Source organism: Pungitius pungitius, chromosome 7, assembly GCF_949316345.1.
Source record: "Pungitius pungitius chromosome 7, fPunPun2.1, whole genome shotgun sequence".
Taxonomy (NCBI): Eukaryota; Metazoa; Chordata; class Actinopteri; order Perciformes; family Gasterosteidae; genus Pungitius; species Pungitius pungitius.
Window position 1 is genome coordinate 3,929,940 of NC_084906.1, and position 24,731 is coordinate 3,954,670.

General features: G+C 41.6%; 1 protein-coding gene across 2 annotated transcripts in view; it reads left to right on the forward strand.

Annotated features, from left to right (window-relative positions):
• Positions 1 to 690: 690 nt before the first annotated feature.
• Positions 691 to 24,731, forward strand: part of brinp3a.2 (bone morphogenetic protein/retinoic acid inducible neural-specific 3a, tandem duplicate 2) — a 31,250-nt gene continuing 7,209 nt past the window's right edge. Inside the window, exons 1-6 of one of the 2 annotated variants that reach the window (XM_062563458.1) lie at positions 691 to 819; positions 10,598 to 10,964; positions 17,177 to 17,367; positions 18,922 to 19,112; positions 23,737 to 23,842; positions 24,005 to 24,241. In XM_062563458.1, the coding sequence (XP_062419442.1) occupies positions 10,741 to 10,964; positions 17,177 to 17,367; positions 18,922 to 19,112; positions 23,737 to 23,842; positions 24,005 to 24,241 (949 nt within the window). In that variant the 5' untranslated portion in view covers positions 691 to 819; positions 10,598 to 10,740. Of the gene's footprint in view, positions 820 to 9,995; positions 10,046 to 10,597; positions 10,965 to 17,176; positions 17,368 to 18,921; positions 19,113 to 23,736; positions 23,843 to 24,004; positions 24,242 to 24,731 lie in introns of those variants that run through there. The other variant, XM_062563459.1, reaches the window with a different exon arrangement.

The following is a 24,731-nucleotide window of genomic DNA, read 5'->3' on the forward strand; positions in this document are numbered from 1 at the left end:
TCCACGTCCCCTACTTTGGTCGACGCTTCTTTGGCGGCTATTACAGAGGGTTACTTGTGTCTAAAACATGTGACTCGGTGAGAGAGGGGCACGAGCGAGAGCGCCGCTGCCCGCTGCTTGCTTGCTTGCTTGCTGAGCGAACTACCGACCAGTTCCTCCAGGATCCGGCTCGTCCTGCGCTCCTCCGCACGGCGATGCGGAACAGGCGGCTCAACACGGCGGAGTAAAACGGCGTTCCGCGTGGGGTGGCAGACCGCGTCTCAGTACCGCAGTACCGGTTTACGGCTGAAGCGAATTGCGTAAACGCGTGTTTTTTTTTCTTCTTCTTCTTTTATCTCCTAATGGACAGCAGCCTTTGCGCTCCCTCTCCTCCCTCTCCTCCTCCTCCTCCTCTGCCCGTGTCCGCTCTTCACCGCATCGCATGCTGGATGATTTCATTTTGTTAAGTCATTATCCACATACAAAAAAAAAGGTCAGAGCCTCTGCTTCTAGGGAGTCGAATACGCGGGGACAAAGACACTTTTCACCCCCCCCGCCGCCGCCAGCGAAAGTCAAAGTTTCTTAGCGGGACAGAACCGCGCGACGGATCGGTCCGGGGCAGCCTTTCACGCCGATCACTTTGACCTCTTTTAGGATCCTAGAGAGTGTGTTTTTGGAGTGCGTTTTTTTCCACACTACGCCCCCTCCACCCCCCCCCTGTGCTTCTCAGCCTTGGCAAACTGTGAAATGAGTTTAGGATATCGGGAGTTGAGAGGCGCTGAGATTCAAGGAGAGGATGGGAACCACTGAGTGCAACTTTATCTACTGTTCCAACCCGCGGTGAGTCATTCTAATTATGTTTGCATCCATTTGTTCTGGTCAGATTTAGCTGAGTCTATATGAATTGTAATCCTTAAACATCTAAACAACCTACCTCTGGGTATATTTTTTGGGGGGAGGGGGGGGGGGGGTGAATAACTTACCAGAGTCTTTGACTGGTGGAGCTCTCTCACATCGGCTGTTCCTCTGTGACTTGTGTGACATGCTTTCTGAGGCCAGACAAACAATGGAAGCTCACCCCCCCCCCCCCCCCCCCCCCACCCCCACAAAGACACACACACTCATCTGGACAAACATGAGTACAGGCTCATCACACCTGCAAACGCAGAAACATTATTTTATTTCATAATATACATTACCCGAATCAGACCCATCCCCTTCTACCCCTCTCTGATCTATATTCGTTTGGGTGTATTGGCATTCTCGCCTGTAGAGGATCAGATCTCCAACACCGATGTGTGCCTGGGGAAAGCTTTGCCAAGCACCAGCGATGCCGAAAACCCCACAAGACAATCGGAGAGAAAAAAGAAAACTACTCATTTCATAATTATACATTCCACCCTCAAATGGAGGCACATGAGTCAGGGCAGCCTCATGGGACCGTCAGTGGAGGCACTGATAATGAGCCAAATGCCCTAGAACAAGATAAATAACATTATAAATGCAATCATACGGGTCCAAGGACACGCGTGAATGGGTGTTCATTGGTAGTATTTTAAATTCAACTCCATACCAAACCATTATTTCAAGAGCGACTGCCCCGCTGCAGTGGCAGGTTTTGTTGCTGAGCTTTATTTTGGGAGAAAAAATAAATAAAAGTGAATCACTGCTGTAATTCTCATTGCCACTTGTCAGTGTTAAGCAGGAGTGCCAAAGCCTGTGACTTTTCATAGGGCCACAACATGGCCACTGTGAAGCCGTGTCCTCATCCATCCTGTGCGACTGGTGAACCCGACCGTGTCTGGGCCTGAAAGGCACACTGTCTCCTTCCATGAAAAGAGAGATTTCTCTCCTTCTATTGCTCACCTGCCGCACAAAAAGTAACCAGCTCAACAAATGCGCTCCAATCTCTCATTGTTAGGTTGTCCAGCCAGGCTGGGTGCTTGTGTGTCTCTCTTTGTATGCTTTGTTTTTTAAAGCTATTGATGATAAGACCAGCAGCCTGTGATTAAGCGCGAGGACAAGTTAAGCTAAAAAAAAAACACTTTTACGTGAGACTGTGACTGATCAGAGAGCCGCACATTGACTTTCAGACCAATGCCAAAAGGAGGAATTATAAGCCCGAGAGGGCTCCTTCTTCTTACAGTCTAATGTTGGTTGTTTTGACAGGACCGGATGACGCATCATCCGTAGGTGTGATGGTTGAGGAGAGAATGGGAGAGGAAGGAGGGAAAAAAAAGAAATCTGCTGCTCCCCCCCCTCCTCCTCCTCCTCCTCCCACAGTCACTGTAAACACACCACAAGGGAATTAAAAGACTGCGCAGTATCAGTTTGATGCAAAGTGATTGGCCACTACTTAGCGTTCCATCCACCCACTACCCAAAGCTAAGTGTTGGACTTAATGAATGAGGACCCTTGATGTGTGAAATATCACAGCACTATGTTTTATCATCACATTTTTCCTGGGACATGACAGTTGGAAAAGACAGGTAAAAATAAAGCCTGAAATAAGAAGATACACAGTTGGAAGAATACGTGTGAAAGGAGAGAATTATTGACTATGCAGATTTTGGTGGTATTTCGGGATCTGGTTTTGCCAGGATCTCCTCAATATCCACAGCCCCCCCATTATTTAATGATAATGAGCGAACCAACGAGTTTGACTTCAATCTAAATTAATGGAGAAGAGCGTTAGAGAGAATATAGATGAGACGATGAGGATAATATCGTAACGAGACTGACAAGTGCGTTAAAATGCAATCTCTCACATCATGAACAACTGTGGCGTTGAACCAATATCTCGGTCAGAGGCAACGGGAAACGTAATGCTGAATGTGAACACGTTCTGTAAAAGCACCCACACACAAAAGGGGCTAATGGACAGACGCGTCAATGCTCTCACAGCAAATCTGCGGCCACAAAAATAGTTCCAATAACATGTTAAAAATCAAGTGCTGACTTTTCCCCCAAAAGCAGGCAAAGCGTCAGGGATTCAACCGTGGTCAGAACCCTAACAGGAGACGTAACGAAAATAACTGTGCCTAATAAGAAGGTAGAAAACGACTCATCCCTAATTACTATTACGGCAAATCACGTTTGTAACTACTACCTTGTCTCGTTGTATTTTCAGCATGGGGGATTGACAATTATTATCATGTTTAATAATGAATAATAAAGTGTTCTCAATATACATTTCTAAGATTATTATTCTTTTGACAGAATATTCAAACAGACCAGCAAGGTAATCATTGTGTATGACACAATTGTTGTTTCCGATCTGCCCGTCAAACTGAATATCTGCGCTATATTTGACCACATACACAAAAGAATAACATTGTTGATAATCTGTAGAGAGCAGCAATACGCTATTGCCCTCTAGTCTGACAAATCTGTAAAAGAATAAGAGGACGACTCGATCGCGACTCCTGTTTTAGCCCAATGCTAACTTGAATAGCAATCGCATTACTTAAACAGTGCTGCTCTGTTTGTTAAACCATAATGAGCTAATTCCAACAGTCAAACAAGTCATTTCGCAGCGGCTGTGACGCTCAAAACTTTAATTTGTATTTAAATGTATCCTCCGTCTATATGAAAGCAAATTGCTTATTAATCGTTTTTGTGGAACATTTCGGAGGTGAAAATGTAACTTCTCAGCCCTAACACAACAAAGTTGAGCTTCTAAAATTGAGAAATACGGCTTGAATACATTTCAAGCCTCCTGCATCCTCTAGCCCGCCTCGTCTTTAGCACAAAGAAGGGACATAAGAATAGAATAGAGGTAATTTAACAATACACTTGCTTGATTCGTGTAGGCAGGAAGCCGGTCGAGCAGTAAAAAAAAAAAAAAAAAAAAAGATGAATAACAACGACAGCAAACGCCTGGGACAAGAGTGTGATGGGGAAACCATGCCTTTTAAATTTAAGAGCAACCTTTGTCCCTGTTTGTACAAGGCCATCCGCAGAAGAGCTTTTTTTGTTCCGCTGTGTATAGAAGCCTCACTCGGTGTACTTGCCCACTGTGTGGTGTGCAGCAATATGAATAAAGGCAAGTGTTAAACGTACAGTCTAAGTAGCAATTATTGGAATTTTAGCCCCCTGAACTTACTATTTATTTCATCTCCAATATGCAGAGTTCAAATGGAACACTGACTTTGAACTCACTCATGCTTCTTGAATAACGGCATGCATTGTAACTATACCAAGACCTTTTGGACTGGATGACTGATGGCATGTTTCAAAAGCCAGCGACATTAAATGTCTTTACTTTGGGGTCTCAGCGTCCTCCACGTATAAAACAAGAGATTTTGATATGCTCCAACAGTGATTGATGTTGGCAGTACTTTTATACACAACCAATTAGTCTATTTTGAAATCATTTCATTTTTTCTTTACGGTTTGTTGTTGAGTTGTGTCGTGAAGTTGGAGCTCTGTGGAGACTGTGACATCCAACCGGGATAACAGTTTGTTTGTGAATGACATTTGGCAAACAAACTGCTGATGAATAGACCAAACAACACAAGGTACATGATTTGTGATCTGGTTCGCTGCAGCACCTCTCTGGTAATTTCTGCTCATGATCGTTTTTTTTTTAATCAGACTCATCTTTCATCATCTGCTTTCTAAAATCATTACAAAAGCACTACTGAAAATATTATGTGTGCCCTGATGACTCTGCAGACTATGAAAGAGTGTTTTTTTTCTTCCTTTCAGAACCTTCCATCATTATTTTAAATCCATAGCATCTCCAGAAGGCTGACATGTGCATTTAACACCTACAAACACATTAAGCTATAACACGCACACACACACACCTCCTACACCAACACTGTAATCACTCTCTCATTTCAAACAGCAACCTATTGTTGTTGCTTCAAGTCTGACGCTTGCATGTTTGCAGAGCGGTGTGTTCATGATTGTGCATGTCATTTTCCTAGGACCCTCAGCCTTTGTATTTGTTTGTTAGACAGCCAGATGAGTGCATCTGGCTGTCATACGCAATTTTCACAAAGGCTGTGTTTTACCCGCGGTGCTGTTATGAGAGGTATTGTTGACAGTTGTAGGAGGGAAGATAACTGGGTTAATTAGGGCCAAAAACCTCATTAGTGAGCACTGAGGGGAAGATGTAAAGTTTATCAGTTCCTGTTTCCCTACTTTGAGGATGGTTTTAGGGTTGGCTCTAAGACAAAATACAAAATGCATCTAATGAAATGTTTTAATCAGCCTTTCCTCCAACCATCCACACCCCACAAAGCATGCTTACCTTTTCTACCATTGTTTTCCTTAAGATGGGTTAAAAATGTGAGATGCCAGCAAAAAAGATTCATTCATTTCACATAATTGCAGCGCCAACTAAGAAAATCGGTTGTTCCATTTACAGATGTGTGTAAGTTACAACTCCTCCAATATGAAAGCATTTTCAGGGTCTCAAGAACGATCAGACTTGGGAGTAGTTCCTACCTCTGATCAAGCAAACTGTATCCTCCAAAAAAACAAGGTGATCGTCAGGATCCAACACTACGGTGAGGGGCCAGTAACTGGGGAGGGGACAGATCCTTATGGCTGACACAAAGTCAACAGGAAGTGCCTCAAAGTTGGGCTGCAAAACATGGTGTGAAACAGGAATCTATTGATCGGAGGCCACTTGGCTGGTTTATGATGAACAGTACCGTTCTGAAGCTAAGCATCAGAACACCTTTCGTTAGTGGAAGAATGAAGACCATGCAAAACATTCTTCTTTCTCATACAAATACTCGGTCCATGTAGCTGCAGGACATGCCGGGCCAACAGTGCGTATGTCATACCTTAATGTAACTACCAATAGTGCTGGTGATGAAAAAAATGCTTTTGACTCACTATCTCACGACGCCTCAGGAAACAACATTTGCAGATACGAGTAAATTTAGGAGCATGTTTTCCCTTTTTGCTCGACTAGTGGTTTTTCAATCTGAAATGGCTTTGGTTCCTTGAATGAATGAATTTTTGTATGAAGTTGTTCAATTCCCTTTTGTTGACATGATGGAGGTATATTTGTGTTTTAGAGAATGTCTTAAATCCCTCTCAGATCTTCATTTTAAAAACATGACAACTATGCACTCTATATTTCAGCCCAACAGCAAAAAACGAGCTCTGAAATTGAACTTCTGCCTGGACAAAGTAATGACTAGACATGAAACCTTGGCAGATGACAGGAGTCACCCAAGCAAACTTGTTAAGTATTTTTTGCCTGTGAAGAGTTTTATATTCAGTGGTGCTTACTGGATATGGCATGTCATTATGACGTGCAGTGGGCGTAAAAATGTTGTAGTTTGATCCGCTGTTGGCTCTGCCTCACTCAAACGGCCATTTGTTTAACACACTCCTTTCTCTTTCCAACTGGCAGAGAATAAATCACTTCCAAACGGATATTTCTTCCCCTTCAGAAACAAACACAACCGTATAGGTGTCATTTAAAAAAAAAATAGATATGCGTGTCCTGTCATTCTACTGGAACAAAGGTGATGCTAGACTTCCTGTGCAAATGTGGCACATTTTAGTCGAATGCCGACTTTTTGCCATAGTTACGGGTACCCTCGAGAACAGTAACAGATGGTTTCAAAAGTAGGAAAAGTACTGACATCTCATTTCTTTTTATAACTTGGTGCTGTGAGAGTTTTCACACACACATAACTAAAGCGCTGTATTTTTCTGTTTGATGCCAAGTGCTGCCTTTCACCGATATCATTCTTGGCATTTAGCATTAAATCGTCATTACATTTGTGTGGGAAAATCTATTCCTTTATCATTTGCACTCTGCTGAAAATTCCATCGAGAGGGACCTCACAGGAACAAACACAGCTTTCATTTCATACAGGATCCAAACAGCCCCGGGTTATTGGTGGCCCACGTTGTGCAAAAATCAGATCGGAGTGGATCTGCTGCAGAATGGCTGCTTGCCTCCCGCTTGAATTAAATTCCTCGTTGTATTACCCAACATTTGATTTGTTGTTTCAACATTGTGTGAGGGCTCCATGCCTCATGCGAAGAATTCCGTGTTGATGAAAAGCAGTGTTTGCATGAGGTTGGAAATGTGACATAATGCCCTTGTAAGTGGAAATGGCATGTATCCGTATTTCTTCCAGGCAGCTGATATCAAAGGCTTAGTGGATGGCTTTGTCTGGGCCATGATGTGATTATTGGGTTGGCGGGGACCTGTCTGTAAACATTCATTGTTTTCAGACAGGACTTGTCATACTAAGTGTGTGTGTGTGGAACCCCCCCCCCCCTCCCTCCAAACCCTCCCCCGCACAGATAATGTGTCCAAAGTAGGTTTTAGATGTATTTGAGAAGGCAGAGGAGGACGATAGTGGGTTGTTTGAGGAAGGAGAGAAAACAGCAGAAGACAAAAAGGCTTGTGAGAGGAGTGGAAAAAAGGAGCATGGAACAGAGAATGTTCTCCTGCATCAGCTTTTTGGACGGCTGCCTGTAGGATGATAGGATTAAAGAGTCCTTTTAATGTGACCTCGGTGCTCTCTCTTTGCTGTTAACACACCACACGCTCCCCTCTGCGATAGGTCACCCAATGCACAACATGCACCATGTAAAGCAAGGCTGTTTTTCAGCGATAATGTTGCATCAAAATCGGAGGCAGAGGCTGCTTTTGGATTCTTCCAACAACAGATGCACGTGTCACCGTTTCGAGGTCAATTCTGTTGCAGCGTAGACACGTCGTCATGCATTATAATGCTGAGATGTATTCCCACCCTGGTGCGTTACAATAATAAGCCACAACTTTAGTGTAAAATCTTTTTTTTTTTTGTACAGTTACAGTTTAACTACATTGAGAAATCAAATATTGTGTGAGAATCAGATATTTTTCTCAGTTTCAGTATCGGGTTACTATAATGCTGCATATGTTTACTGTTCTAGCAGTACCCATTGCTGCATCCTTAATAATAATAATAATAATAACTACCTGAAGCAATTGTGATTTGTTGAGAGAAATACATTTTACCCTCATACCAGAATGATGATGTGAAGAGCCAGACCATGACAGTCTGGACCCGTTGGTGTTGACGGTCTGTGATTCAAATTGTTTATACTTATTGACCTTCTGGTCAAGTCTCTCGCTCAGTTCTTCCCAGTAACATTATTTCAAATGAGTCATTTTTATAAGTAAACAAGAAGGGAAAAACTCATGGTAAAAGGACTGGGGTTGACATGAAAAGAATTGTGACTAAAGACCAAAATTAGGCTACATATTTGTAGAAATAGGTCCAATTCTGTTGAGTTTTTGTTTCAGAAAAAAGGAAACTTTGTGTGATTCTAGGGGGGGGTTCCAACATTTTTACATTCCTTTCTCCAGTGCATTGTTTTTCTTGGTGTTAAGTATTGGTGGAAGATATGCGAGTTATCTTTGTTGTTAGGTATGCAGACTGAAGTTCTACAGCCAAGGATTTGAAACTATTCGGATCATATCCGATTGTGACCTACTTTTTGCCGAGGTAACTCCACCAGTCTACTGAATTTGTGGTGAGAAAGTTGCATCAAACCTTTTGTGGCCTTGAGTAACGGCACCCGAGGCAATTCATGGTGTTCAGAAGTCCGTAGCCGAATCCTTATATCTGTTTGAGGCTGGAGGTTAAAGGCTAAATTAGCTCTCACCGACTACACCCAAACCGGCAACTAGATGGATGTCGGTAATGTTCAATAGATATCTATGGTCCCTCTCCAGTGATTTTTGTATTCATTCATTTTCATCTCCAACTAAAAAAAACCTAATAAAACAGCTCAGGTGAAAATCAAAACGACTCGCAAAACGTGTAAAACCGCACATAAATATGCAAACTCTCCCTCTTAAAACACACCAAGTGTGGTGCACAACGACAGCAGTGTAAGACTGAAGTCAGTCTGCAAAACACCAACTCAAACCTGCCACATTAAAATCCTCCACATGAAGAGATGGGCATTGATTAAATGTGTGAAGCATGCAGGAGCACCACCCAAAGCTATTCAATATTACATTTCAAATCGGTTTCTGCTCTTCCCATCCACCTGCAGTGAGCTCTTCCTTTGCCGTCTTCCATGTTATTTGAGAGTAATGATTTTTTTAAACCCACGCGCGCACGCACACACACACACACACACACACACACACACAGCAAATGTGTCACTGTGGGGGAGATGATTGACTAATGTGAGGACCGGACAGCGGTATGAACTCAGTCATTTTTTTTTTTCAACATACCAATGAAAACTTTGCATTTAAGGGCATTTTCTCCCTTATAAATGCTAAGACAATTAAAATTATAACCGGCACCCAACACTTATTTCAGAATACCACAAAGGGAGGGTGTGACAGAATGGTGTTATATTACTACTAAAGTTATAAATGTGTCCCTTTCTATCCAAATTAAAAGGTTTTGTTCCGTAACTGTAATTCCCACTCAGACAGTAATGACTCAGTATACAACTGAAATACCTTGTTTTTTAAAAAAAGGGGCTAAATTGCTCTCTCCCCAAAGGATGATTGATTATAAGCACATCGTAATGCATTTAACTGAATTAATGTGTTTTCCTCTGATTGGATGTGAATATTTCCCGACCAGCCTCAGAGAAAATCAATTTTGTATTTAAGTTCAGCGTAGGCCTGTAACTAAAGATTACGCTCATAATTAGTGAATATTTTCCGTTTTTTTGAAAATCACTCTGTAATGCTATAATGTGTGAAACAGTCAATCTACTTTTCATTTTAATATAGACTTGTATATTTCATTTTACAGTTTTATCAAACAGGTTGATTGTTGCTTGGATCGGATCAAGTTGACAGTGCAGGGTGTTAAAACGTGTTGGAGATACCCAACCATTTCTAGTTCATATCGATTAACGTTGCAGCTTCCACAGGCTTGAAACCTCCCCGCATGGAGCAACAGAGTCATTGATTTCTTGTATTGTTGTTGGGATAAATGTGTTCGACATCATGTTCTTGAATATGTTTCTACCGTTTGGATTTAGAGTCGAGGTTTTAACCATCTCCTACCCCATGCACAATGAGGCGCTCTTGCACGGAAATACACTGCAGTTAAATCAGGTGAGAATGAATTAGATGAAAGGGACAAGCAAGGAAAGACCAGAAAGTTTTATCCAAGGTCATTTTGAGTATTGCTGTAGTGTGAAAGTGGTATTCAGGGTTTTATTAGGAAAACTGCAATATAGTGTATTTCGATTTCAAACGGTGGAAACCACTACTATTCATGGTTATAGAGTCACCTAAATATTTGGTCAACAGTAATAGGCTCACTGTTAAGAGACAAATTATACTTTTTGATTTCTTTCATTATAGAATGTCCTAAAAATATTTTATAAAATGCATTTTAATTAGTTATTACCAGTTAATTTGGTTGCATTGTGGGTGGCAATTGACATCCTCTCCAAGTCAGTCACATTTAAGAAGATGCTACTATTAAATGCTTGCCATTTTATCTTCATAAATTACAAATAATCATTATAATTTTTGACATGAACTAGTGTTCCTGTCCTATGTAGTAAAAAGGGGCTGTTAAAGTTAGAAACATTTTGCGGTTGCTGTCTTTTATATTGGACCTGGCTGTTTATATTTATCCTTGTGTTTGTGTTTCCCTAGGTGTTCGGAGGGCGTTGAGGTGATGCAGGTCCCCCGTTCATCCCAGTGGAGGAGCCAGCTAACAGCGAGAGGCTTTGGCTGCTGAACACCTCCCTCCTCCCACCATCACCCCCCTCATCCTTTCCTCGCTCCCTCCATCTCTGATGGCTCTATGGGGCGTCGTCAGCCTCAGCCTTCACTGCTGGGTGTGTTTACATTCTGCGGTAACGGCAGCAGCGGTAGCCACTGCCAGCCTCCCCAATGACAAGCCCGGGGGCCCGCTGGACTGGCTCCTGTCTGATAAAGGGCCTTTCCACCACTCCCCAGAGTACATCGACTTCCTGGAAAAAAACCGACAAGGCTTCTCCACCAGATACAAGATATACCGGTGAGTGATGACAGCCGGAGGAAGCGGTACTTCACTGCGTTACTGTGTACTTTTTTTTTTTTTTTTACCCCCTCCTATATTATGCGCGGCGAATCAAACGCCCTCCCTGCTACTCCTTTGAAGGATCAGCGGTGTGTAAATTGAGGCCACACGCTGCACCTAATATGATTATACGACGTATTTACGTATTTAGATTAGTGTACCTCACAAAGTCACGAGCCACCGCATGCCCCCAAAAGCTCAAATACTCGAGAGCTGCATCATTCGGCTCATTTACCATGACCACAGGGATCATTATTGATTTATAGCTGAAGAAAAAAAACTTCACTGGTCATATGAAGATGCCAGCAGTCACTGCTTAAATTGGATCAGTCACTCTAGTTTGAGTCATCGTGCTACTCAGACGTTAGAAGAAGACAGTAACGCTAGCTGAGCCGATGCTACTTTTCCCTATTATGCTGACGTAAACTACATGATCAGCGTAATGAGCCTTGTCCATTAAAAGAATAGTTTAACATTTTAGGAAAATACAAGAGGCTAATCAGTTTCCTTGCCAAGAGAGAAAGGAAAAGGTTGATAGCACTGCTGTGTCTCTTTACGGGGAATATGAAGCTTCAGCTGCGTCTGAGACCCTTTGTTTGTTTAACATCAAATATGATTAATTCAGAGACACGTCCTCAAATCCATTCCTTTCCAAAAGCTGTGGCCCTCCAGTTAAGTCAGCATTATATACACGTTTGAGGTTTTAAAATATCACCCCAACAGCGTTTTTCTTGACATTCGGAGGAGTGAAGCGCATATTAACTTTATTACTTTTTTTATTTTAAAAAAATATACATTTTACCTAGGTAACCAATAATAGTGCATATTTTGAAGTAGGAGAAATTTAGATTAAGAGACGTGTCTTTCGTCATTCAAATGCCAAACCATATTTCCTTCCCTTCCTTTCCCTCCCCGGCTTTATTAAGGCACTCTAATGGAAATAATAGTGCTCGCAATTAAATGCACTGGAGTTAAATCAGTTGGAGTTGAAATAAATTGTAGACAAGAAAGGTGGGGGAACCGCCATCTGTCGTGAATGAATTAACTTGCAAACATAAATCTCCTGGAATATGTTTGGGAAAGATCAGATTAAAGTTTAGGACAAGGTCATAAAAAAAAAGAAAAAAAAGTTTTAGCCTAACCACACGTTTGATGAGGTTATCTCAACCCCATCGTAGTGCGACAGTAATATTCACAGCTGCAGAGAGTCTTTATTAGCATTTCATTTGCTTTTCCTGCCTAAACTTTTCATTGTAACATTGAAAAAAAAGATAAGCGAGGAACTAATACAACTGCATTTTGTTATGAAGACGCAGTGGACAATATGCTTTATGAAAACACAATTTGTGGTTATTCATGCAAACATCTTATTTCTGCCTGCTTGTCATGCAGAAAACGGCTTCTCGCAGTTGATGTTCACAAGATATCGAGCACGTGCCTAGACGGATTCATAGTGATGTATTTATTGCGGGCACGTTCTTATCTGCCGGCTGTGCATCACGGGTCGGCTGTCTTCCAAACCCTCCGGGGGGTCACCTGATCATGTGGTCAACTGAGATATGTTGATTAGCACCAGGAAAAAAAATGATGATTTGTCATGACAGCAACACAGTCTGAAGTATCGGCGTGCGACCGTATTAGTGGAGATAGTGTCATGAATCATAACCGTCGTCATTTAGGAGGATAATGGCCGGGCTTCTGGAAAGAGACGAACAAGGTTCCTGACATCTATGGATCGGCGCGAGGATGCTTTATAGCTCGGGTGATCGTTTGCAGCTTTGGAGCTTTTCAATATTTCCTTCTCTGGCAAAAGGCAGTCAGTCGTTGGAGCCGAGCTGCATGGGCGGAAAGATTAATAGTCTTATCATGTGGCCAAGTGATTAGTGAGCTCTTAGTACTTATTACTCTGCATTATCACAGAATCCCCTGAGAGGTTTCTGTCAGCTGCAAGGTTGTGTTTAAAGCTCTCTAGATTACCACAATACGGCATTGATTAATAGTGATGATATTAAAAATAAAAAAAAGTACAAAACTAACCTAAAAAGTAAATAGCTTGTAAATCTTTCAAAATTGGATTCAGTCACATTTAATTGAAGAAAGAAAATCAGAAGAAAACAGGAGGGTTACAACTTTTGGTAGAAGCCTGTGTATTTTTCCTGCTAAATTATTGCTTTGTTTTCAATGCCCCCTCATGGTGGGGTGAGATACGGTGATGGTTTTGGAGGCTAACACCTGGAGCTGGCTAATAAACATTTTATAGTGTGGATTTATGAAAGGAAGTTGGCTGACTGCAACGTTCTCTCTCGGGTCCCAACACTTAATTCCTGCCAACAGAGCTCCTCAAATTCGGAAAATTAAACTAAGCCCTTGTGTACAAACAAAAGTAGGGAATGCATATGTTGCAACTTCTCCATCTTTGAAAAATGTAAATTAATACTTGCCCAGAACTTGAGCATTGTATTTCCAATGTTGTTTGCTTAATGTAGAAGCAACTGGTTTTTAACCCGTGTTTAATATGGTCACATCCCTGACCACCGCCAAAGGTGGTTTGGCTGAACGGATCCACATCTGACCACGATGCCATGTTTCGGGTGCATTTTACTTATTGCGCTATGCATTTACAATACTTTCAGTGAAAAACCAAATACAGCCTCACATCTTATCACCTTATCTTGCAGACAATTAAAAAAACAAAAAGAAAGGGGGGGGGGGGGGGGGGTAATAAATGTGACTCAATGCATTCAAATACAAAGCTTGTCCGGCCCACATTATCTTAAATTGCAGTGGTGAAGCTTCATTTGCAGTACCTGTCACTACAAAAGGTTTGGATGCTATACAAAAATTAGTGTATTTCTTATAATCTTAGCAATTTAATTTAATTTCCTGATAGAGATGTCTGGTCCAGGCTGCTTAATTTTTTTTTGCTTCAATATCTTTGCTTAATCCTAAAACATTACCTAAATCACAGCAAAAGATTATCAGGATTTGACCACCTCTGATTAGCCACCTTACTGTTATTTAAAAAATGAATTATAAAGTCCTCTTTGAGGAATGGGATAGGGGTTGTGTGTGTGTGTGTGTGTTTTGCCTATTTTCACTGGAGCAAACACAATGTGGGCCTTCCGCTTTAGCCACCTGTTCAGAGGAAAGACTGCCAAGGGAGAGCAGCCGTCCTCACCAGGGCGGAGGCAGTGTGTTGAAATGTTCGAAACATATTGCATTGGTTAACGCATGTGGTTGTTTTTTTTGATGGAATATTAACATTTAACTGTGGAAAATCCCCTATGGACATTCAATATTCTTAACCTTCCCGAAAGGTTGGGCTTGATTCCAGTGTAAAAATAACATTACATAAATAGATGCTTAATGCAGCAATACGTGAAACGGTTTCAGGTTTAGCTGAGTTGTTGTGCTCCATGCCTCCATGTCGCTCTATGCCAGTGGCCGACAGGACAACGTGGGTGAACCAGGCAGACCGTTGGCCATTGGCTAGCTAGCGTGCACAACAACGCAGGCCCGGCCGGCCTGGTTACACAAACAGAGCTCGGAGAAGTTCATATTTCTAAGACCTACGTGAACTGTGCTGGTTTTGTTTGCTGCAATATGAATGCTCTGGGTCCTGCCAAATTTGAGAAGGGGAATTCATTCTGTGTGCTAACAACTTGATGACATCTGACACAAGGCAAATGATCCCAGTCATTTTTTTTTTTATGGGCCAAATTCTGTGGGTTGGCAACCAGTGGTTCTCTGGCCATCTGGCAAAGCGTGCGCTGGCACGGCTTTTTGCATTTTTTGTGTGGTGTATATTTTGCACATTGATTAGGTCTTTTACTTTATGGAGTATTGGAAAAATACACACATACTCGAGTTCAATTTTTTATACTGTCATTTCTTTACAGACAAATAAGAACACAGTGACTGTCAACCATTGTAGAAGCAGACTTGATGAAAAAGAGGCGTCTTTAACTTTGGAGATAGCTCAAACCACTCACACAGCTCTGCGTGTGATACCCTGGTGGGAAGGAGCAACAGAACTGATAATAGTAATGACTTAGCGGCTTGTAAGGGGGATTGCAGCCCCCTAAAGTTGACTCCATGGTGAAACCCATTTACTTTTCTTCCCCTCCCTGCAGGCCGAACCATTGGCCCGTCGGGGGGGGGGGGTTTAAGATAAGACTGGGCTCGGCTTATCACAGTCAACAATAACTGATGAAACCAACGGCAGCAGGGATTTGCAAATACAACTTCCGTACCTGCCGCCCCCATCGTTCTCCCACACTCCCTCCCTGCGTGCTCCTCTCTTTGCACGGAACCTGCCGTGGCTTCGAAACCAGTGCTCGAAATCAGGAGACACTGTGTCCCATTTGAAGAGGTCATTTGTTTGTGTGGCATGAAATAAGGTAAAGATTAATAGCCACACTAGCCACACTATCTGAGCAAGAGAGAGAGAGGCTTTGTCTAAATGCTACAGTGTCAGCAAAAAGGTCAGCGGGTACCACGTATCCATTTAACATTGTTCAGTTTACTTCCCATTGCCTGCCTACACGTTCTGCTTAATATTGTGTGAATCAGTGGTTTGGTGATTATAAAGCAGAATGTGAAATTTATGTTTGTTGCAAAAAACCTCTCAGGGCAGCAGTTTAGGTGGAGTGTGTGGGATTTACACCTTGTATAAATCAAACATCTGGGTGTTTGAGCGTTCCTCATTGCTCCTGGTTTAATGTGATATATACCCTTTCAAAAGGCCACACTCCCGCCATCCATCATGAGCAGCTGAGGTGGTTCAACCCATTCTGATTAAAACAGTGAGGCTTTTATTTTGAAGAGCGAGAAGTGCAACATTTGACTGATAACGCCACCACACAAATTCACGCTCTGTTTGTTTTTCTTCTCACAATGTAATCTGACGAACACAATCCCTTGGTCAAGACAATTAATCATGTCTAAGTGGTTCCTTTGTGGCTTTAAAAAGGTACATGTGAAATGTTATTTAAAAAAAAAAAAGCATCAGCAGGAAGTACTTCAAAAAACAGCAAACGGCTCTTCGAGGAACTTTTATTTCTCTTTCTCGTGTGATATGAAAGTGATTTTGGGGCTGAGCCAGTCAGAGAATAAAAATTGGCACTGCCGTCCTGAAGCCTCTCCTGTTAAAATTACAGCTGTGATATCTGTTTGTGGCTTCACAACTCTGTGTTACTAAAATCATTGCTCCCAGATTTGTGATGGAGGGGAAAAGCTTGCAGACAAAAACAATGTTACATAAGTCTAGTAAATGCCCCTCTTTTTTACACATCAAAAGATGATTATGGTCTTCAAACGGTGTCTTTGAAAGTGCATTTTTAATTAGTTCTTGTTACAGATATTAAACAGGTTGCTTCTCCGTAGGTGGTTTTCTTATGTGTCAAGCTGAATTTCTCAGAATCTTTATGAAGAACAACAAAAAGCACCAACACACATTGAAGGAGCTGCCTTTACATTTGAGTGGATCTTTTGTTCACACTGCATTCAGTTTTGATCCCCACTTTGTCTCTCCCAGAGGACAGAAGACATCCTCTCTTTGAGCTAATGGGGCCCCTCTTGTACCACCTCGAGCTTCATTTATTTTGATGCATCTCTCTCTTCCATGATGGACTCTTAAGGAAAACATCTGTCCGCTTTGTTGTAAGAGCACATTTCTGTCCCAGGTGACAAGTTCCAAATGATACCAGGTTTCCGTCTGGATGTTTCTCTTTTTTTGGTCTTTTCTCTAATCTTCTCATTCCCTCTTTCTCCATCAATTCACTTACGTTTAGGCTGTGTTGGCATTCTCTGGGGATCCCTTACATTGCAAAAGCACAGAGTGACATAACGAATTAAATTTACTACTCACTATTCATTTTTCTTTGTCTTTCTCCTCTGAAAATTTATTCTGCTTCCGTACTCAGCTTTAGTTGATCTCGCTATATAAGAAACAGAAAAAAAAAAAGGTACAGCAGATGAATTTGTCCTCTACACGGTCACCTTTTCTATGGCAGCTATCGTGTTTTTTGTTTGAACGCAATCAATATGCATTAAAAATGTCCAGTTATATTTACATATTTAAGACATACCATTAATGATTAAAGTAACAAAAAGCAGTAAATTGTTCTTGGTTTGTAACTCCACTATTAATTCAGTTGCTTTCTTTCTAGGGAGTTTGGGAGATGGAAGGTGAACAACTTGGCAGTGGAGAGGAGAGATTTCTTAGAGTCTTCGTTACCTCTGACCCCGGAGTTCATCAGGAACATCCGAATGTTGGGCCGCAGGCCCACCACCCAGATGATAACTGACAATCTGATCAGGAAGTATGGGACTCACTTTCTGTTGTCAGCTACACTAGGAGGTAATCAAAAACTGTGGTTTCAGTGTTTGTTTTTTATTTAAGGTATTGCCTTCGAGCCCAACAAGTTCAATTATTGTTATTGGCAATTTCCAATAAGAGAAGGACACGTTCGGAAAAACAGAAATCCTGAATAGCTGTGTATGTTGCTGGTTAAAATGGCTCCCAACATCTTACAAGACGGTTGCAAAAAATATTAAATCTTTAGATATCAATTCAGTCATTTAGATGATACCGCAATTTAGGTGTAGTTTTGTGCCCCGTTACGCCGTATTGGGACAGGTGTGACTTTCTTATTTGATATAGAAGGAAGGTGCTTTTAGCAATGACTTTTCTCTGAGACGATGTAGGCTTTAGTAAAGTACTTGTGTTGATAAAAGCTTTTAGTGTTTGCTCCCTGGGGGATTGCATATGAAAAACAGATGGACATGTCACAGTAAGTAACTAAATAAACACATCACAGCATAATAGTTTGCCACAGGCAGCATATAAATGGCTCTTTGAGAGGTGTACAGTATGCATTTTTGTAATGAAAGCCTGTGTACTTTAAAAACGTCCTACTGCCAGTCAGTCACCCCCTTTTGCTTTTCCTGGAGTCTGATGAGAAGCATTAATGGTCCTCGGAGATGTCCTGCAACGCTCGTGAAACCAATTTGCTTTTACAGAGCAACACTTGTCAATTATTTTAGACCTGGTTTCTTGCTTAGAAAAAAAAAAAAAAAAGGTCACTGTTGTGAGTGGCTGCATTCGATGCAACGCTACCAGCTGCCTGAGCCGATGCAGCCCAAACCCTGGCTCCCAGCCAGCACTTAGTGGTATGAAGAGAGGAGAATGAGGAGTTTACCTTGGGCTATTGCCAGAGAAATGCCTCTGTGGTTCTGAATGGATGGCTTATGTTCAGTAACATATGGACCTAATGCAATGAATACATACATTGATATATAAAAAGAAGTTGCCCTTCAGCGGCTAGAGCAAGAAAAGAATCGGGCGGGAAAATGGCCCCGAGTCATTAACACTGCATTACGGAGGAGGAAAATGATCTGCAGTGTCTTGGGTACTCTTAAAGAAAGAGTGCGCTGCACTGTGGTCCCTAGACCGATGAAGAGTTGATTGCCACGATCCCGAGCTCTACAGGGTGACCAAAGCTAATCCTAGTGGTGGTCAAATGTCTTTGAACTTCAGGAGGTCCCCTTGTTGCTCATGTTCTCTTTAGACCCTTGAATTGAGTGTGTGTGTGTGTGTCCGTCTCCTGAAGCATGCATGTGGCAGGTTTTAAAAATGTGCGTAAAAGGAATTGTGAACAAAACAAAGTCAACATGAGCAGTCATGAAAATATTTGACGGATGCAGAAACACTGACCTCATTAATAGAAAGTTGAGAGAAAAGTGTAGAACCAGTTCAGCTGAATCTCTTTTTTGATTGACAGGCCATTTGCGGCAGATGCAGTACAATATTTCAATTAACTCTTTGATTTTTCTATCAGAGAAGTGGAGCTTGGCCTCTATTCTTTGAAAGCAATGTCATTTTTCTTCCTTCAAATGTTGTGTTCCGTCACAGGAGAAGAGGCCTTAACCATATTCGTTGACAAGAGGAAACTGAGTAAGAAGGCAGAGGCGAGCGATTACGCGAGTAACTCCTCCACTGTGACTCTGGAAGCTCTGCACCAGCTGGCTGCCTCCTACTTCATCGACAGGGAGAGCACTTTGCGCAAGCTGCACCACATCCAGATCGCTTCATCTGCCATTAAGGTAAGGCCTTCTTTGCCTCTGCTTTTGAGTTTCTTGGGGGCACATTCACACACTAACGCATTGATTATTAAAGATTCAATCGTCTTTCAAATCTTCAATCAGACCCAAACCCAAGTCAATACTATTGCATAGGACAATCAGCTGAGATGGTAAAAAGCTAGAGGGCTGCTAATCCTGTAAGATTACTGTTTCACTTCTAAGAACCACTGATGGCTTAAAATCTGTCTGTCTGTGTTTACATACTAATTTAGGAAATAGTTATCATGCCCCAGTAAGATCATGTTCCTTTTCTTAAAATTAGGAAAAGAGTCAAATTGAAGTAGGTTACTTCAGTAGTGTGAGCTTGGCTTTTCTCTAGCGGCAGAGAGGTAGAGCTCTCTTATAATTATGATGTTGTCAATATGTTTTCAACATTGTGAGCCAGCATTAAATCACAGTACATCATTTTTGGGGATTTAAGATTTACCGCTAACTGAGATGCTAACATGGGAATAGAAGCTTCCTATGAAAACAAAATCACTAGTTAAGGGATTTTGTCTCATACTAACAATCATAAGAAATACCAGGTGTGTAGGGAACAACCATGGTGCAGTAATGCACCATATTTAGTTTTACACCTTCACTGGGAATTCTGCCCAAAATTAGAACAGCAAAATTGCAATCCAATTTTCAATGGCTAATTATAGATATTATATATATATATATACACACACACACACACACACACACATCAAATAACAAGGCCCCCAACGAACCAATAACTCAAAATTATACATATCAAACACTACTGTAATGTAAGGTAGACCTATGCATTAGGTATTTCCTTATTATTTTAACCGAATGTCAATTTTATCCTCAAACTAATTAAAGCTTTTCTTTTAAAAGTGGTTTTCTGTGATTACAGAATTCATGCAACGATCGCATGGCAGTAATGAGCATCAATTGACACACGATGCCAACTATGAGGGGTATATTTTTGTTAAAAGGGGGTTAAATGGAACGTTTTAAAATGGCATACACCCTCTGACCAATTAATCTCTATGCGCAGGGCACACATGTCAGATTCTAATTTGTAGTACATTTCAATATCAAATATTTGTTGCTCTCAGGTGTCATTTGCAAATTGGATAGGGTGATAAATAAAAAGCAGGATGTGAAGGATTTCTTTTTGATGAAAATGCCAATAAAATAGGATAATGGTTTTCTATCAGACTGCTTCTGATGAGATATGATCTCCAGCTACTGCAAGCACATCTCGCCTGGAGGAAGATGGGTGATGAGTGCATATGGTGAAGGGAAGAAATGGATCTTGTACGAAACGGCACGTGACAAGTTTCTGCCTCCGGCTGTCACCTTGAGGCAGCACAGGATTAATAGGGCCACAGAGCGGAGGATGACCCTTCTTTCTGCCTTTTTTTTCCCCCCCTTCTTCCTCAGAGCACAGCGGTAGTTGGCTTGTGAAGTGTGGCGTCCTCTGTTGTAGCAGAGCGTGAATCAGACTTCCTGTACTTATATCAAAGCTCTGTCCTCTCACTACATTGCTTTCAGGGAAGGTTTGGTATTTCTTTAGCTGCTAACGTGGGTGCATCAGAGGAGCACAGGCATATACTTTTGTCAGTTTCAATTCTTGGGAATACTTTTTCTGTAGCTAGAGAGAAAGAGAGAATAATAAAGAGTGTGCTTTCATGTTCCAAAAGGAAGTCATCTGGTGTGACTGTCAGGTGGGAAGTAGAAAGAGGTATGATTCACCCCCTCCATCACTGGTAGAGAGGGATCCAAAGGGGTGATACAGTCCACACTTGTGCATCATTTCATCGGGGCGTCGACCCACGCGCCATCGGAACAGATACAGCCAAGCACCGCTCTGCATGAAATCTCGAGAGTTGAGAAATGAATGAAGACAAAAGCCAGGCTAAGATCCCCCTGCTGGCGCTGTGTAAGAGGGGACATTGAAGCCTGTTACTGTCATAGTGTTCTGGGGATTGGCTGTGGAAATGTTGCCTCGCTTAAAGAAGTCCAATGCCTGAGCAAGCTGTTTGTACCATGAGTATTGACTCCAGTTGTTTCAGTATCAGGGATCATTTTTGCTACAATTCTGGAATTCTGCAGACCGAGTCAATGCTGATATCCCTCGCCCCCCTCCTGACTCCGGCCTTGTTTATCTGTCTGCACAGTGATGATTGTATTGTGCACTCATATTGTGCGCGCTATGCATTTCGGCGTGCCTCGACTGCTTCGAGTCGATCGTGTGCGCTTTTGTATTTGCTGGTGTGGGCGTGGCCTCCCCTCTCCCAGCTGTGCTCATCACACTCACCTGTCCCCCATCTGTAATCTGTTCATCAAGCAGATTAGTCTCACCTGCTTCTCATCAGTTTATCAACCTGCCGTAGATCTACTCTGGCACTTGAACCAGCGGGCAGATTGCTGTTCTCCCTCAGCAGTGCACGCCCCCATGATTCATGCGTTGTCAGTCACATCGTGTTTTGCCCATACATTCAAATGTTCCACAGATCACCCTGGACTATGAATAAAACCACTTGCCTGTTTTCATTTTTTAATGGAAGTATTTGATTATGTATGTATTCATTTATTTTATTACAAACTCAGTAGGACTTTTCAACTCCAAGCAGAGGTGGTCAGCAGTGGTTTTAGTCGGTGGAGACCAAATCAGAGCCTAAAGGAAATTAGACATAGGACTTGCCTTCAAGTTGACCCCAATAGGCTTATACTATATTTTATAAATATACGATGTGCACATCAATTTAAATTAGCTTCAATTTTGAAAGTGTATTCTGTTTGTTTTTTAATTCCAATTTCAAACATCTCAATATTTCCAAAAGTAGGAACATCGGAGTCCCTCAGGGAATACAACAGATGTGAGTCAGTTGTATGTATTTATTTATTCATTGTTGGTTGGAATCAAAACACCACAACACAGTCACCAATTATTTTGTTATAAAATGTACCCAAAATCTGACAGAAAATGTTTTGAAGATTTAAATCTTTGCTCGCAGCCCATACAACATGCGGCTTAAAAAGATTAGTTTTCTGCTCAGCAATTTAATCTTTCTTACCAAAATGCACTTACAGAGTTCGGGCTAACTTTTATATCTGTTTTTTATTGCTTTAAGCTTCATAGTATATTATTCACATTTCATGCCCACTCAGTTGTGAAATTGCGCCGAATGTCAACCACGTAGCATTGTGAATGCAGCAATAAATAAAAGAACAACTATAATATCGCAGTTAATTTAATAGCAAGTTAAGGCAACAGACTATGTTTTTTAGGGTTCAAAAATTGGCATTGTTCGGCCTAAAATAAGTACGCCTGTAACATAACATCATTTCACCCTACGCCATGAGGTCACATGACATCTCTTTAAATTATTTAATTACATGACATCTCTTTAAATTATTTAATTACATAAGTCCTGTGAACGGGCAACCAAACCATTTTGACTTCATGCATTCCGTGAAGTTAGAGCACATCTCAACTCCCTCTGCGATCTTTTTTTGTTGTTGCTGCTTTTCTCTCACTCAGCTGTTTGAACAATTCAGTGACATACGTTTAACACGCTAGGGCAAACACTGGGTACTACAATTATAACAGCCTGAAAAAGTCAGTCAATAATCACACTCAGGGGAGTCCTGCACAGAAACATGTCCGTGGTACACGTGACTCACACCAGGGGACCCCCCCCCTCGAACCAGGTAGCCAATAATGTCCCATTAAGTATTCGTAATATCATAATGTACCTACAGTGAATACCCGCTGCTATGCTAAGCGGAAATTGAATGCTGTGCTCATCAGTCAATATTTTGCCGTATGCCATATCAAATGATTCCTCAAAAAGATTCACTATTCATGTGGTTTGAAACCCGGGGCTGTTTTCTCATTTCCTCATATTCATATCTGCATTCAAATCCCTTATGAGGGAACCAAGGGATATAAAATATGATACAAATATCACTGTCAAGGAAAAACTCTTACATTATCCATATTTTCCTTAACTCATTCAAAGAGGATACTTCTTTTTATCTTTACTCTGTATTAGGCTTTGTATTAAAGAGCCCCATACTGACTTTTCTCTTCCCTTCTGCACCTGCCTCAATTTTCCCAGCCCATCTGCCCTCTGATTGTTTTACTGATCGCCTAACCCTCATTGTCTCGCCACATCTATCTGTCACTTTGCAACAACTGTCCTTCGACAGGCCTGACCAGGACAAATTACTGAACATAATATGGTGTCCTAGAGCCACAAAGAGAGAAAAATGAGAATCGGTAAGATGCTCGGCATCGTGTCACTCGGAGAAAAAGGAGAGCATTGCTCTCTTGCAAATGAAGTCAAAGAGGATGCTTTGCTGGAGCCGCTTTTGCGGCAAAGGTCAATCAAAATGTCTTAAGAAGTGACTACACAAAAAAGGAAACGTTAAGCATTCCTTTACATGAATAACTTCAGGGAAGCACTCTTACACTAACTCACTGGGTTGAATCTAAATAACCTCATCACATTCACAAGTTCATGTAGAAACGACTTTTTGGACACCGATTTTATGTTACACATGGCACATAGCCAACTTCAAAATAACAACACAAATCATCTTTCATTTTGTTGTTGCCCAGGTGACAGAGACTCGCACAGGTCCTCTTGGATGCAGTAACTATGACAACCTTGACTCCGTAAGCTCTGTGCTGGTACAGAGCCCTGAAAATAAAGTCCAGCTGCAAGGTTTGTCTGTTTTTCACCACTTTAGGGATTTATGTTTTTTCTTTTTTTTAATCCAACTGAAAAGTTTATGCACATGGGATGAACATCAGATTTACAGATTTTATAAAATAAGTTTGCTCAGCCTCATTAAATAACTACCATACTTTCATTGTTTGTTCACAGGCTTGCAGGTGATCCTCCCAGACTACTTGAAAGAAAGCTTTGTGCAGGCTGCTCTGAGCTACATTGCCTGTAATGGAGAGGGTGAATTTTTCTGCAAGGACAACGACTGCTGGTGCCATTGTGACCCCAAGTTCCCGGAGTGCAACTGCCCCTATATGGACATCCAAGCCATGGAGGAGAGCCTGGAACGGATCACAGAGACGTGGGGAACGCTATATCAAGAGTTTGAGGAATCCGGTACGATATACCTCTAGAAAAGTATTGAGCACCTTCATGGAGAGAAATCCAACTTTTAGGCGCACCATTAAATCTGTTCCTCCCTATTGTATGACTCATAGGAAATCTATGATGGCAGGGTTGTGAATCCTGTCCTGTTGCACTATCTGCATGAAGGAAATTAACAGTGCAACAGGACCGAATAATAAAAGTAGTTTACAATGTGTAGAGCAGATTAATCAAGAATGAAAGCCATTTATTGCCAGACCACCTTTTCACATCACCGGGGAAACAGCGTTTCAGTGGAAGCTCTTAGCATAATGTTTGGTTATTATTTCTGTACTCGGTCACCCTGTCTTGGTGATTATTACTCAGGTGAAATCCAAATGGTCTTTTTTCATTTTTTCTCTCCTCCACTCTTCAGATTTGTCTGGAGTATCCCTAAGTGCAATTACTTTTAAAGTTTATGTTTTAATAGGTTGGTGTGAAGTGAGGGCAGGAGCGTGCTGAG